The sequence below is a fragment of the Sturnus vulgaris genome, chromosome 1 (genome assembly GCF_052056855.1).
Source record: "Sturnus vulgaris isolate bStuVul1 chromosome 1, bStuVul1.hap1, whole genome shotgun sequence".
Classification (NCBI taxonomy): Eukaryota; Metazoa; Chordata; class Aves; order Passeriformes; family Sturnidae; genus Sturnus; species Sturnus vulgaris.
The window spans coordinates 26,790,244-26,802,789 of NC_142243.1; the positions used below are offsets into that span (position 1 = coordinate 26,790,244).

At 35.4% G+C, this 12,546-nt stretch overlaps 1 protein-coding gene across 1 annotated transcript in view; it reads left to right on the forward strand.

The window, feature by feature from the left end:
- The window catches only part of PHF14 (PHD finger protein 14), a 159,415-nt gene that overhangs the window by 21,675 nt on the left and 125,194 nt on the right, over positions 1 to 12,546 (forward strand). The window contains exons 5-6 of the mRNA XM_088160059.1: positions 5,532 to 5,691; positions 11,081 to 11,192. Of these exons, the coding sequence (XP_088016185.1) occupies positions 5,532 to 5,691; positions 11,081 to 11,192 (272 nt within the window). The remainder of the gene's footprint in view (positions 1 to 5,531; positions 5,692 to 11,080; positions 11,193 to 12,546) is intronic.

Genomic DNA, 12,546 nt, shown 5'->3' on the forward strand with positions numbered 1-12,546 from the left:
AAATCAATGCAGTGATGTTTACCTGCACTTAGGAAGAGTAATATGCCCATTTCTTGCAATCTGATTTATTCTGAAATGCCCAGAGCAAGCTGGTGGAATACCACATGGGTTTTGTTCATAGTTTTTATATGTAATTTCAAGTGGTATTATGAATGAGCCTTTTTTCTTCTTTGTAGCATGGTAAATAATTATATGGAGGGAGTGCACTCCTTTTACTCCCTACTGGTGCCCCACCCATGGTCCTACGTAATGATGATATTGACAATTTGATTATTCTTCCCCTGAAGACCTTATTTCCTCCTTCTTCTTGTTGTCTGTTACAGAAACTACTTTGCTTCACAGGGAGGGGGTCTTACACCCTCGACTTGTGCCTTGGTGCTCTCTTCAGGTGGAAGTTTCTGTCCACCACAGAACCTTTCTGGTGACTGAAAGGTTTTTCTATGACAGCCACCCGTGTTTTAATGTGAAGTTATTCATTAGCTGAGAAAATACTGAGTCAAACCTACTTCTTCTGGTCACCAGTGCTCCCTCCTGGGTATTTGATGCTACCACCTTTTCCTTTTGAGAACCTGATGCAGCAGCTGCCTGTTCAGTTGTAACTTGTATTCCTGTTGGATTACTTGCTTGCATTAATGAGCTCTTATATAGGTCTTCCGTGGAAAAAGAGGGATGATAACTCATCTGGGAGCAACTCTGTCAGAGCTCATACAGAAGCAGCAACATGGCCAAGAGTTAGAGGGGAGTTTTCATTCAGACCTAAAGTCATGGACCCTTAATAAATACCTTTCCTTGACTTACGAATTCTGAGATTGTGAGAAATTCAGTTTACTTTCTAATACAGCTGTTTATTGTGTGATGTTTATATCACCTGCATGGCCTGCATCACTTGTCCAACAGCTTTCTTTATGCTGCAAATATGTGTCCAGAAGTCAGTGCTTAGTGGAGTAAATAACTGGTTTGAATTGTAACTGCCTTTAAGACTGCCTAAGCAGCATGCATGTAATGCTAATTTTATACCCGCTCTTGCACAATGCAATTGGTTAGTTTGAAAAGCCTGTAATTAATTCATAAGTCCATCGGTTAAAAATGTATTCTCATTTCACATATTACCCTATCCCTGTCACATCCTCCCTCTCCCCTCCCAAAAAAGGAAAAAAAAAAATTTCTTACTGAATTTGTACAGTTGCTTTTCAGATTTTTTACTTCTGTATGAAGATAATTGTCATTTCTTTTTGTAAAAGTCTTCTTTAGACAGCAATCTGTCATTTTGGATAAATGCGTTTATGCTAAGATCTTGTAATAGCAGGACACCCCCAACTGTGTTGTCAGGTTTTTTGATATCTTGATTGCAGTGTGTCTGAAGATGTCTGGCACACGTCGTAGCATGTGCCACAAGTGTAGGTAGTGTGCTTGCCAGTTGTTGCCCTTGGGTTAGTTGCTGTGAGTTAAATGAGAAAAATTCTACATTTTTTGAGCAGTTTCTTTTCCATCTCCTATCTGTGTTTCTTACTGTACTTTGATGTGTATGTCAGAGAGTAGAAATTCTCCTGCTAAAAGTGATGGTGTAGTTGCCATATGCTCTACAGTGTAGTAAAACATTTTTGCATTTTAATTTTGCCCCTTACTGTGGTCTGCTGCTGTCTGGTATAAAAATCCATTTTTCAAAATCATGTACTTCAGTACTCTCCATTTACTAAATAAAAATGTTGTTCTGAATTTATGATGCATTAAATTATTTATATATTTATTTTAAACTGTTGGTCCAGCTAAGAACTGAATGAAATATATTTTGATTGAATACTGTGCTCTCACAGCATTTCATTTTGCAAACATAGAGTTTACCATATAGTTTGTGTTTCAGAGTATATATGGATGTAGTTGGTGTATGCAGATATCCTCTTTGGCAAAAAATTATCTTCCCGGAGAAACAGAGGACCAGCTGGCAGCCATGACAAGAATTTGGTCTCTATTTCTGTTTCTCTTAGTGGTACAAATTTCAGAACAATTGTTTTAATGGCATTATTTTAGTGTATGCAATTTCTTTTTATTGACAATCACATGAAAATATAAGCTGTTGACAGAATGACTTCAAAATCAGGGAATAAAAAAGTTTGTTTACTGTATATAATGGCATACATTCAACAGACAACTTGGCTGTAATTGTAATATATAGATGCCATTAAAGGAACAGTAAGTGGTGTGAAAATTTTACCTTCTTGAATTTCATGTGTTTAAATTCATAGGCTAGTATTACACTAAACTGGTTTTATTGTTTAGTGTTAATGGTGTTCAAAGAGATGTCAGAAGTGGAGTTACGATACAGTAATCTAAGAGTATACAAACATGAGGATTTAATGAACTTAAGTTCAAAAGGAGCTCTTAGGGGTATTTTGAAGACCCAGATTTAAGAATTTTTTGGATGTTAAGGAAAGGCAACATTTTAAGCAAAGTGTTTAAAATTTATTTTGTTTTCATCAGCGTATTTTCCAGTCAAAGGGGCAGATGGTTGGCTTAATGCCAAATTGGTCAGAGGTTCAGTGATAATACTTGGAACCAAACATATTCTGTAGAGGTTCTGTATCCTTCCCCTGTTGTCCTTTCAGGCCTGAAGTAGTCAAGCTGTCTGTACAATTGGGATACTTCTAGAGGGAACTTAAAGATTACCTCCTGAGGCTTTTACTAAGCGACTTTTAGGTTGCTTTCTGTTCCACCACCAACAATTCCCAATAATTCTTTCAGAATGGTTGGATTGAGCGACTTTAAATTGATCTTCAGTGTAGCCACTAATGGATGGAATTAATGGATATCCACTGAATGGATGGAGACCAAGTAGCAGCTTTATATTTGCATATCTATGCATTTTGAAGTCATTAAAATAATACTTTTTAAAATTTAATTAGCTGGAACAAAACACTTTTTTAAGCACAGCAGAAGAAGGCAGGTAGTAGTAAGTTGAATCTTTGTTGTACTCAGGATTTTTAAGGATCCAAAAATGATACATTTAATTTATATTTATTATTTTTTTAGACTTTGGAGTATACTGAAATTGGCTCTTTCCACAAGCCAGTCAAGAACAAGTATCTTTTCTGAACTAGCTTCAGGGCCAAAATGGTTTTGTATTGCAGCTTTGATTCAGCAGCTTTATTTGGCAGTGTACACCAAGTCAGCAGTAGTCTTACAGGCTGAATTTCCTTTTTTCAGCTTTGTAGTGGACCAGATTGTTTTCTTGTTTTTATTGGCAATGATAAATGGTAATCTAGTCTGTTTTCTCCAGCTAAAAGACCACCCCTTTTGCTGGTTGTAGCAGTGTCACGTTGACCTTTTGCTAAATGCCATTTAGGTAAAAGAGCAAATGCCTTCTTATCTGTCAGAGATCTGAAACCCTTTAAAGCTGTGTCACTATGATTTATATACAAATCGGGCAAAAAAATTGGCTTAAAAATATGTACTTTTTTCCCTGCCCACTTTGGAAGAGGATATATATTTGTATTGTTTTAGAAACAATTAACATTAGCAATTGTTAATGCCAACACATGTGAAAAGGATGGAAATAATTGCAGCACATTTGTGTTATTTTCTATGAGGAAGGATAAAATACAGCAGATATAATTTAGTATAATAAAACAGCTATTTCAGAATGAAGGTAAGACAGTTTGGGGAAGTAATCGTTCTAATTTTAGTAGACTGATGGCACTTAGGCTAGAAAAGCAAATCTAATTACTTTCAGTTGGTGAAGAAGTATCAGTGTTCGAAATAAACTGATTTTATTTTGCAGTGTGGATTGAGGACAGCATTACCACATTTGTAATAGCAAGATATTTTAATAAATACTTTTAAGAAAATGTTAATATTTTTAGAAGTCTGAAGGAATTCCTAAAAGGTTAATGATTCATCAGCTCTATGATATCAGTGGGCCACGTGTTTGTACATTAGTGTTATTGCTGAAAATTAGGTTTGCTGGCATCTATTCAAAATTGTGTTATTAGAATTAAAAAACTACTTTGTGGAATGTTGCTTAAAGCTGATACCACATTATAAGGAAGATGGAGTGACCTTATGGATGAGCTATATGATCTTGTGTATCCCTAATGAAATTTAGTGAATACACTTCTGCACATTACTTGTCCTTTCATTCTAGGACAATTTTTATTATGAAAAGAAACATTCTGCCATCTTGTTTTAATTCTTATTGATGAGGCTCATTCTGTAGTGGAAGATTATGTTTCTTAAGCAGCTCTTGCAGTGTTGCTTATTTCCTGAATGTAGTTTTTCAGTGTATTGTGCAGATCTCTGTTTCTGTCGCAAGGGGAGTTGGAGCACTGTTGATATTTTATGACAGCCTCGAGTAATGAAACAAAGTAAAAAATCATGTTGTTATTTAATTGCAGAATAGAGTAATTTTACTGCTCTGAAAGCACAAATTGTGACTTGCTGCATTTGATAAATAGCTGAATTTAATTTTTTAGTAAAGTCTTCACTGTGTTTTAAGTGTTGACAATTAAATATTTTTTTCTCTTACTGAATAGCAGCTAAATGTTCAAAATGTGGGTTATGAAAAAAAAACCGCTTTTGTAGTGATTAGCTTTAATATTTTTTTGTCATTTGCAGTAGTACTAATATAACTCTTGCTCTTGTCAAAATTGAAATAACAATTCCCTTTAAAGACACTGTTTTCCTAAGTTTGTAATTAAGCATGCATAGGTGCCTTAGCAATCATAAAGAATACCCTAGTTGTACTGAAGAGGAATGGAGAAACTGAATGATTGAGCCTAGCCATGATTTAAAACCAGGTACAAATGAGAATGCTTAAATATATATATATCTATATATACATTTCATCACTCACCAGTGTGGTGTCTCAGAATTGTCTGTTTGTGCTCCACAAGCTATGCTTTGATTTTGAAGTTGCACAAGGGTTCTTAAGGTCAGTCCTACAACTCATAAAAGTAATTAAATAGTGTTTTTTATTTCCTGTGTATATTCTTTTGTGGTTGCTTTGCATGCTGAAAGCAAAGTGGAAAAGTGGAATGTGTATTTGTTGACTGGATTCTACTGACATAATGAACCTCTTGAAGAAAACCCAAACAATCTCCCCTTCTCTCCAAAAAATGATCATTTTCCGGGGAGAGGAGCTTGAAATATAATTCTTTACTCAAAAAAATGCATTGAGTTTTTTTAATCTTTGGTTGCTTCAAGTCTTGTTTTCTTGCTTTCCTGCCTAATGGATAGTCTGAAAATACACCAAGTGTGGCTAGAAGAATAAAACAGTCTTTTTCTTGTTTTTCACTTGTAATCTAATACAATCACATAAAACAGGTGACTGTTTAGAATGAAACTAGCTTTAAATGTAAATTTTACACTAACCATAATAGTTTCAAAAATGTAAACTTTCTTGAATGTCTCAGTATTTCTCTCGAATCGTTCCTCTGAATTTATATGTGTGTAAGTTTGCTTCTGAAGTCATAACTGGCAAGTTGCTACTCCTACAATTTTCTCTTTTTGCATTGATCTTCCATTTGTCCTGTGTGTAGGTTGCTATGGTGTTGATGGAGAGAGTGACTCTATCATGAGTTCAGCTTCAGAAAATTCCACAGAGCCTTGGTTTTGTGATGCATGCAAATGTGGTGTCACACCTAGCTGTGAATTGTGTCCCAACCAGGATGGGATCTTCAAGGAGACTGATGCAGGCAGGTAAGACTGAATAAGTGATGTTCTGGATTTGATGTCACCTTACCTTATAAAAGATCGGGTTTTTTCCTATACTTTGTAGAGCCTCTACTCAACCCTATTACCTTAAGTAGGATATAAGTGGGAGGAAAACTGCATGTTTTTATTTTAGTAGAGAAAAGGAATGGGTCAGTAATGCTAGGTAGTAGGAAAAAGCAGCATAACAAAATTATATTGCAGGTGTGCAAAAGGTATTCAGACAGACCTGTTTGAATTTATCATGATTATTTAGAATTATGAAGATTGTATTCTTGGTTTTTGAGAATATTCTTTGCTTCTTTTTAGGATTGAATTTAGGTCTAATTTGAGAATAAGTAGATTAACTCTCATAATGTCTTCAATTCCTGTGACATTTGGAAAATAAATTAAGATGTACATATTAATGATAACTAATTATTTGTACTAAAGGCAAGCGATGCATTATCAGTGATGTCTGATATATGCTTAATGTTACGAGGTTTTGCTGCATGGTTTCATAGTTTTTGTTTTTTTTTTTTTAATTTAAGAGACCATGAAAACGAAGGGTTTTTTCCATACAGTTTATGGTTATATAAATTGCAAGTGTGTGGTAATAAACAAGGTTTTCAGGGGCTGGGCTTTTCATAAGCTTTTTAAAAACAATTACACAAGTGCATCAAATTTTGTAGTGAAAAATTTTGAACCTTAAAGGTAGTAGTGCTTTTTTAATACTTCTAGGGTTCAGATCTTTGTTGCTGATCTGTAGTAGGTTCAAGAGTGTACATACATCTTCCTTATAAAGCTTTGACATAACTTAGCAAATTGTGCTTTTTCAGTTGTTTTCTGTTGTAATAGTACTGCTTCTATATGCAAGAAAAATACTTTTAAAGACTACAAGTCAGTTGTGTAACAGGAAATGTGAGACTTGATAATCACCTGCCAAGTTTAATTTCAACCTTTTTACTCCTGTGTTCTACAAACAATTTAAGCCCTGTATATATCTGACTTCTCATATTATCCTAGTAGAAACTATAGTCAATGTTTTAATAAATGCTTAAGTATTTTCTCGTGAAATGGTGGTATGCTTTTGGTTGACCTGAAGGTATTTTCTTTGTTTTGATTGTATGCTGAAGCACATGCCTACCTACCTTGGTGATCGTGGGTATTATCACAATAATTTTTGTTATTGTATCTTTATTTGCTAGATAGTGTCATATTGCTGTCTTGGATAAGTTTATTCTCCCAGATGAAGACATTATGTACTAGAAAAAAAATACCAATTGCTATTTACTAATTCTCGTTATTAATATGTTAAAATTCCTGTGCTCTTTTTATTATTTATTTATAAATTTGAATTCTCATGGGTAGGGGGGCACTGTAGGTAGAGGTAGGGTCTTGGGGCAGTGTCCATTATGTTTCCATTGTACTCAGTTAACTGTAGTCCAGTTCACTGCTTTTCTTGATGCATTAGCAGGAAGAGACTACTGAGTAACAGAATTCTTTAACTCACCATTGCTCTTCATCCTCTTGCCACCATTTAAAAATAAATTCGTCATATGCATCAGTGCTGAAAATTACACAAACCAAACCTAATCAGTTTCTCTTCATAATCAAATTGGAATAATTTCTCTCTTTTTACATGAAAGGTGAATCATTAGAATAATGAGGTGTTTAATTTCTCAGCAGAAGCCTTTTCACATTAATATCTCAGTTTCACAAGTATAAATGTGAATTTATGAAATTTCACTTCTCAAAACGCTATTATCCAAAAATATAAATTCTGTCCTTGTTTCAGTATGGAGTTTTTCTTCCTTCCTAATCAACATCTGTCATCATTGCTCCAAGCTAAATGGATGGTAAAGTAACAAGGAAGATTATTCTTCTTTGATTACCCAATTTGTCTTAATTACAAGCTTCTAAAACATGTGCAGCTAAATAAATGAGCAGGAAAATATTTAGAACTGGTATTAAAAGCAGCTGAAGCTGCTTCAGCTGTGAACTTGACTGACTTGTGTATGTTTTTTAATAAAGATTCAGGTCCGAGTTCACATATAGGTGGTTAAAGAAATGAGGCACTTGTGTGCCAATCACACAGAAATGGCAGTTTAAATCTGTACTACTGCAATACTTGGGTGACATGTACTAAAACATTTTGAGAAGGTCAGTATGAAGCAAGCAGCCAGCTGTTGGGTTTATCGTAGATAAACTCCTACAGAGTGCAGCAGCATTAAATACACCAGTGGAGCATGAAAAAACTGTGCAAATTAAATTGAGAAAGCAGCTGCTTGTAGAAGATGAGTATCTTTATATTGAACTTCAGAGAGTATGTTTAGTAGGCGGTATTAAAACTTACTATCAAAGATCTCCAACCAGAACCTTGTGATTTTTGTTAAGAATAATAATTGTGGAGATATGTAGCTTCTGTTTATAAAGATTTGTACTGTATTACACACCTTAAATTAAAGGAAGAGTATAGAAAAGAAGCCTTGCAGAAATCAGATTTTTTAACATTTACGAACAAGAAGTCTATTTATCTCAACATTACAGGTCTCATTCTGTGTGTTGTATTTTGCTTTTAGTTTTTTTTAAATTTCCTTTTGAAAACAAGTACAATATGCTCATGTCAATGGGGTATTTACTAGAATGTTTACCAAAATATACATTTAAGCACATACATATGCTTTTTTTAATAGAGGAACATTTCATAAAAATATGGTAGTGAATTAGGCCAAGCTATTGCCACTCCTGGATACAGTGTGGAAGAGAAGGTGGTACCCCTTGCTCCATTGCTCCCCTGCAGGGATGTATTGTGCCTCCACTGGTTTTGTAGGGAGTCAGAAAGAAGATGTGCTTCTCATGTACTAATGAGAAGAAATCTTATTTTTGTATGTAACATCGTATTAAGTTAAAGGGTTGTGCTGGCATGTTGGAGTGTTTATGCTGTAATAAAACCAGTGATGAGGTTTACTCCCTTTCTGAGCAGCAAGAAGTTTTGGCATAACACTTGAGTGTCTCAGCTTGTTCTGTGGCAGCTAGCAGGCTGTCGTATTTGTATTACATAGTTTAAAGACAAAGGTGTAACTCATCTTTAAATTTTCTTTGCATCTTCCTGTAGTTACAGTGCAGTGACCAAATAATTTTGTGGATGTGAAGAACACTAGTAAAATTTGTGGAGGCTAAACAATGCAGTTCTTGCATATAAATGTGTATTTGGGATATACATTATTCTCATTGTTTTAAGTTCATGTGCTTTAAAGGGAATTTACTACTTAGTGTTCCAAACCTGAGTGATTTACCCATAGGATAAATACTTGTTTTTAAATACACGAATCAAGAGTCTTGTCAGATATTACACAGTGGATCAGTCAATGTTGTGGCTTGTTACATTTACTGGCAAAATTTCTTACAGAGTGAAGTAATTTAATGGTTTTTAAGTAGTTTCTTACTGTTACTGGGATTTTTCTGTTATCCAGTTAATATCTTGGACTCTTTTTTTGGAGGAAAATGGTAAGTAAATAGGTTGTCTGCCAGTTTTGTGCATTGAAAGATCATTGTTTTCTTTTGTGAAGACTGAAATTCAGATGTATTTTTGAGCTTGCTACTGAGTCTTTTTTGCTTTTTTGGAATTTCTGTTGGGATATATGATTCATAAATAACATGAAACTTAATAACTCTGAATGTGATAAATTCCAGTGTTGTAGGTCTAAGGACCATTGATGAGAAGTGTGCTGCTTTGGGAAACCGGGGCTACGTGGAGCTCCTGAGTAGTATAACCATAAACAGTATTTCTCTCTGTAAGCAGCTAGTTAATAACAGTAACTGTTTTAAGTGCACTTGAACCCGAGATGTTATTTCTTTGTATAACTGAATTTTTTAAATTGACGTACCAAGGAAAGAGGAGGGAGAAGAGATAGGCTAAACAGTGGTAGAAGATTGGAAAAAAGAGCACAGCAGCATGGGTGCAGATTTAAGCAGGTGGTAATAAGTCTGTACTGAATCCCTGGTAAAAGAGACAAGGGAAGAAGTGTTTCTCACATCATCATGAGTCTTCTTGAATACAGCGAGTAGATTCTATTATTTGATTAGAACAGAAGAGAGTTTTAGTCTTCACTAGTGATACATTTACTGTTAAACAATAATGACTGGGAAGATTGTAAAGTGCTGAATTAACACACTTGCTGAGGCTCAAACAGGATATTTCAGCTCAGTTATGTCTGAAGTCTCTAGCTGTATATCATGTGGACTTTATAGGTTCAAAGTGTTAGCTATAATCTCTGCAACTGAAAGGCCATTTTCATTAATATCTTAAAACAACAGAAAAATAGCAATCTTGACCCTCTGTCTATCAGAGTTTTCTCCCACCTGGTAACTTAGCAAGGAGTAGCAAATGCTTCCTGAATTTTGATAAAACAGTAAGATTATTTGCAGTAGTTTGTCTCAGTTAATTTGAGTCATGCATGCTGTGCAGAGCAGATTTTGAGTTTGTCACTAACGGATGGTTTGTTACAGTGAGAGATGGGTCTTTTAGGAAGTGTTCATTACAAGAACAATGGAAGAAGAAGAGGAGGAAATTTTGTCCTCTGCTGCAAGGCTGTTTTTAGGTAGCTGAGAGTTTCAGGAGATTAGCAAGATGCCTGTTAAGAGCAGTTTTGAGGCTGAAGCCTTTACCATTCTGTGGCATTTGGTTACTATACACAAAGTTCCAGATTCATTTTCTGCCCCTCAGGGATGAAGATTTAGACCTCTTACTCTCTGGATTTTTATGGCCAGTGAAGAAAGGAACAACTAAGTTCCTAATCTGAGTTTCAGATAGGCCTTTCTGTTATACTACCCAGATGTGTTTATTCCTGAATGCAAGTCCTCTCTATGTTGCTTAAAACTAGTTAGCTCTGGTGATACTAATAGGTGTAACTAACAGTGCAAAGTCTGACTCATGCTTTGTTTTAAGTGCTTCATAGCTGTATGCTCAGAGCTCAGTGTTAATGTGACTACCTGTATAATTTTGTTCCTTTCCTTCCTACCTCCTACCACATCGTGAAAATATATGTCTGCCTTAGTTTTATAAGTAATATCAAAATCTTCATATACCTTTCATGTTCCTTGAAAAGTGTGTGGAGCCCTTTTAAGAGCCATCAGAACAGAAAGGTGGTGGTAGCCCCGCCCTTGATCCAGACAGGCAGAGGAATCCCAGTGGCTTTGAAAGGCCTTGCTCTATGCCTCACTGTCTGAGCTGAATTCCAGATAGGCACTCCATCCCTGCTTTTAATGTACTTTCCTTCAAGTGTTTCAGCTAGCATCAGCAGCATTTACAAGGGACTTTGAAACCTGAAAATGGTGAGTATAATATGGGATCAAAATATTGATAACAGTAACCTAATTTTGTCCACTGTTTTAGGTGGGTCCATATTGTTTGTGCCCTCTATGTTCCAGGAGTGGCATTTGGAGATATTGACAAGCTGCGGCCAGTAACTCTAACAGAAATGAATTATTCCAAGTACGGGGCAAAGGTAAGTTTAGAAGAGATGTAGTGGCAACAAGTAGCTCTATTTTTTTTTCATGTAATAGAATAAAATGCATCTTCCCAACTTTATTTTTCTTTTTTATAGCAATTTTGTAGTCATGTTCAGGACTAAAAATTAGAGTAAGTTTGTTAATGGTTGTTATACCTACAACCTACCTGCTCTTCCCTCCATCTTTCTGTCTGTTCCCTTACCACTGTTATCCACAATTTCCGTCACTGTTTTTGCCCAATTTCCCTGATTTTTTTACAGAACTGCTAATTTTTTTTTGCAGTCAATGGCAGATTGACAAAATGTGAATGGAAAGTGAGGAGGATTTATGAGATGAGAAATGGGAGATTAAGTAGATTAAGAAAGGATGAGGCAGATGTATATTCAGTAAGAATTACTTTGGAGTTTGTATGCAAGCTGGTATGGATACAACAGGCTGTTCCAAAGCAGTGTCTACAGAAAATCACAGCAACACAGGACCCTCAACTTGAACTGATAAATGAGTCTAAAGTTAAAATTGTTTTACATGTAAATGTTTTCAGTCTGGATCAAAAGTAATCTTGAACAAACCAAACAGAAAACATTGCAGTGGGCAGAGGACAGCACTCATTGGTTTGCTAAATACTTGTTTGTATGGCTAATGGAGATAGACACGGCTTCTCAATACTATCAGGCTAATGTGGGGGAAGGTGCTTGATTCTGCAGCTCTAAAGCTTCATTTCTGACAAGTCACTTTTTTTTTCTTTAATGCGAATTTGTTAAATTGAATACTAAATGAAAATATGTAGTGCAGTTCTAAAAATGCATACAGTATATAGAACAGATTAAAACACTTTGGATTGCCCATTTACAACATACCTGTATCAGGAGCCTGGGCCTGCTGAGGCATTTAGTCTTGTTTGGAAATGTTATTGTTAAAAAAGGTTGGGGCAAGCATGTCAGACCCTGCAAACTGTTGTTGAAACAAATCGTGCTCTCTTCCTTTTGAATAACATGAGTGATGTATAGGATCAGGGTAAAGAATTTGGGCATCTTTTATTGTTGTGAGTAAGGTGCAAGTGAACTGTACAGGTGAAGAAGACTAATTAGTGTTGCAAAGCTCTAAATGCTGTTTGCTGTATTAAATGTGGAAGTTACAGCTTATTTTTCTACATTCCCCCCTGCAAAACCAGCTTAATATAATAGATTTTTTCATTTAATTCCTTTCTGTTGGGTGTTGCAGCTACACAGCTAAAGGGTGCCCTTCTAGTGTAGCATATGTGATGTTTTGAGATTCTTCAGTCACTGAGTTTTCCTTACCATTCTGTTCTGTTTAACTTTCTGCATGGAGATATTTTCCCTAGGTGGTAGA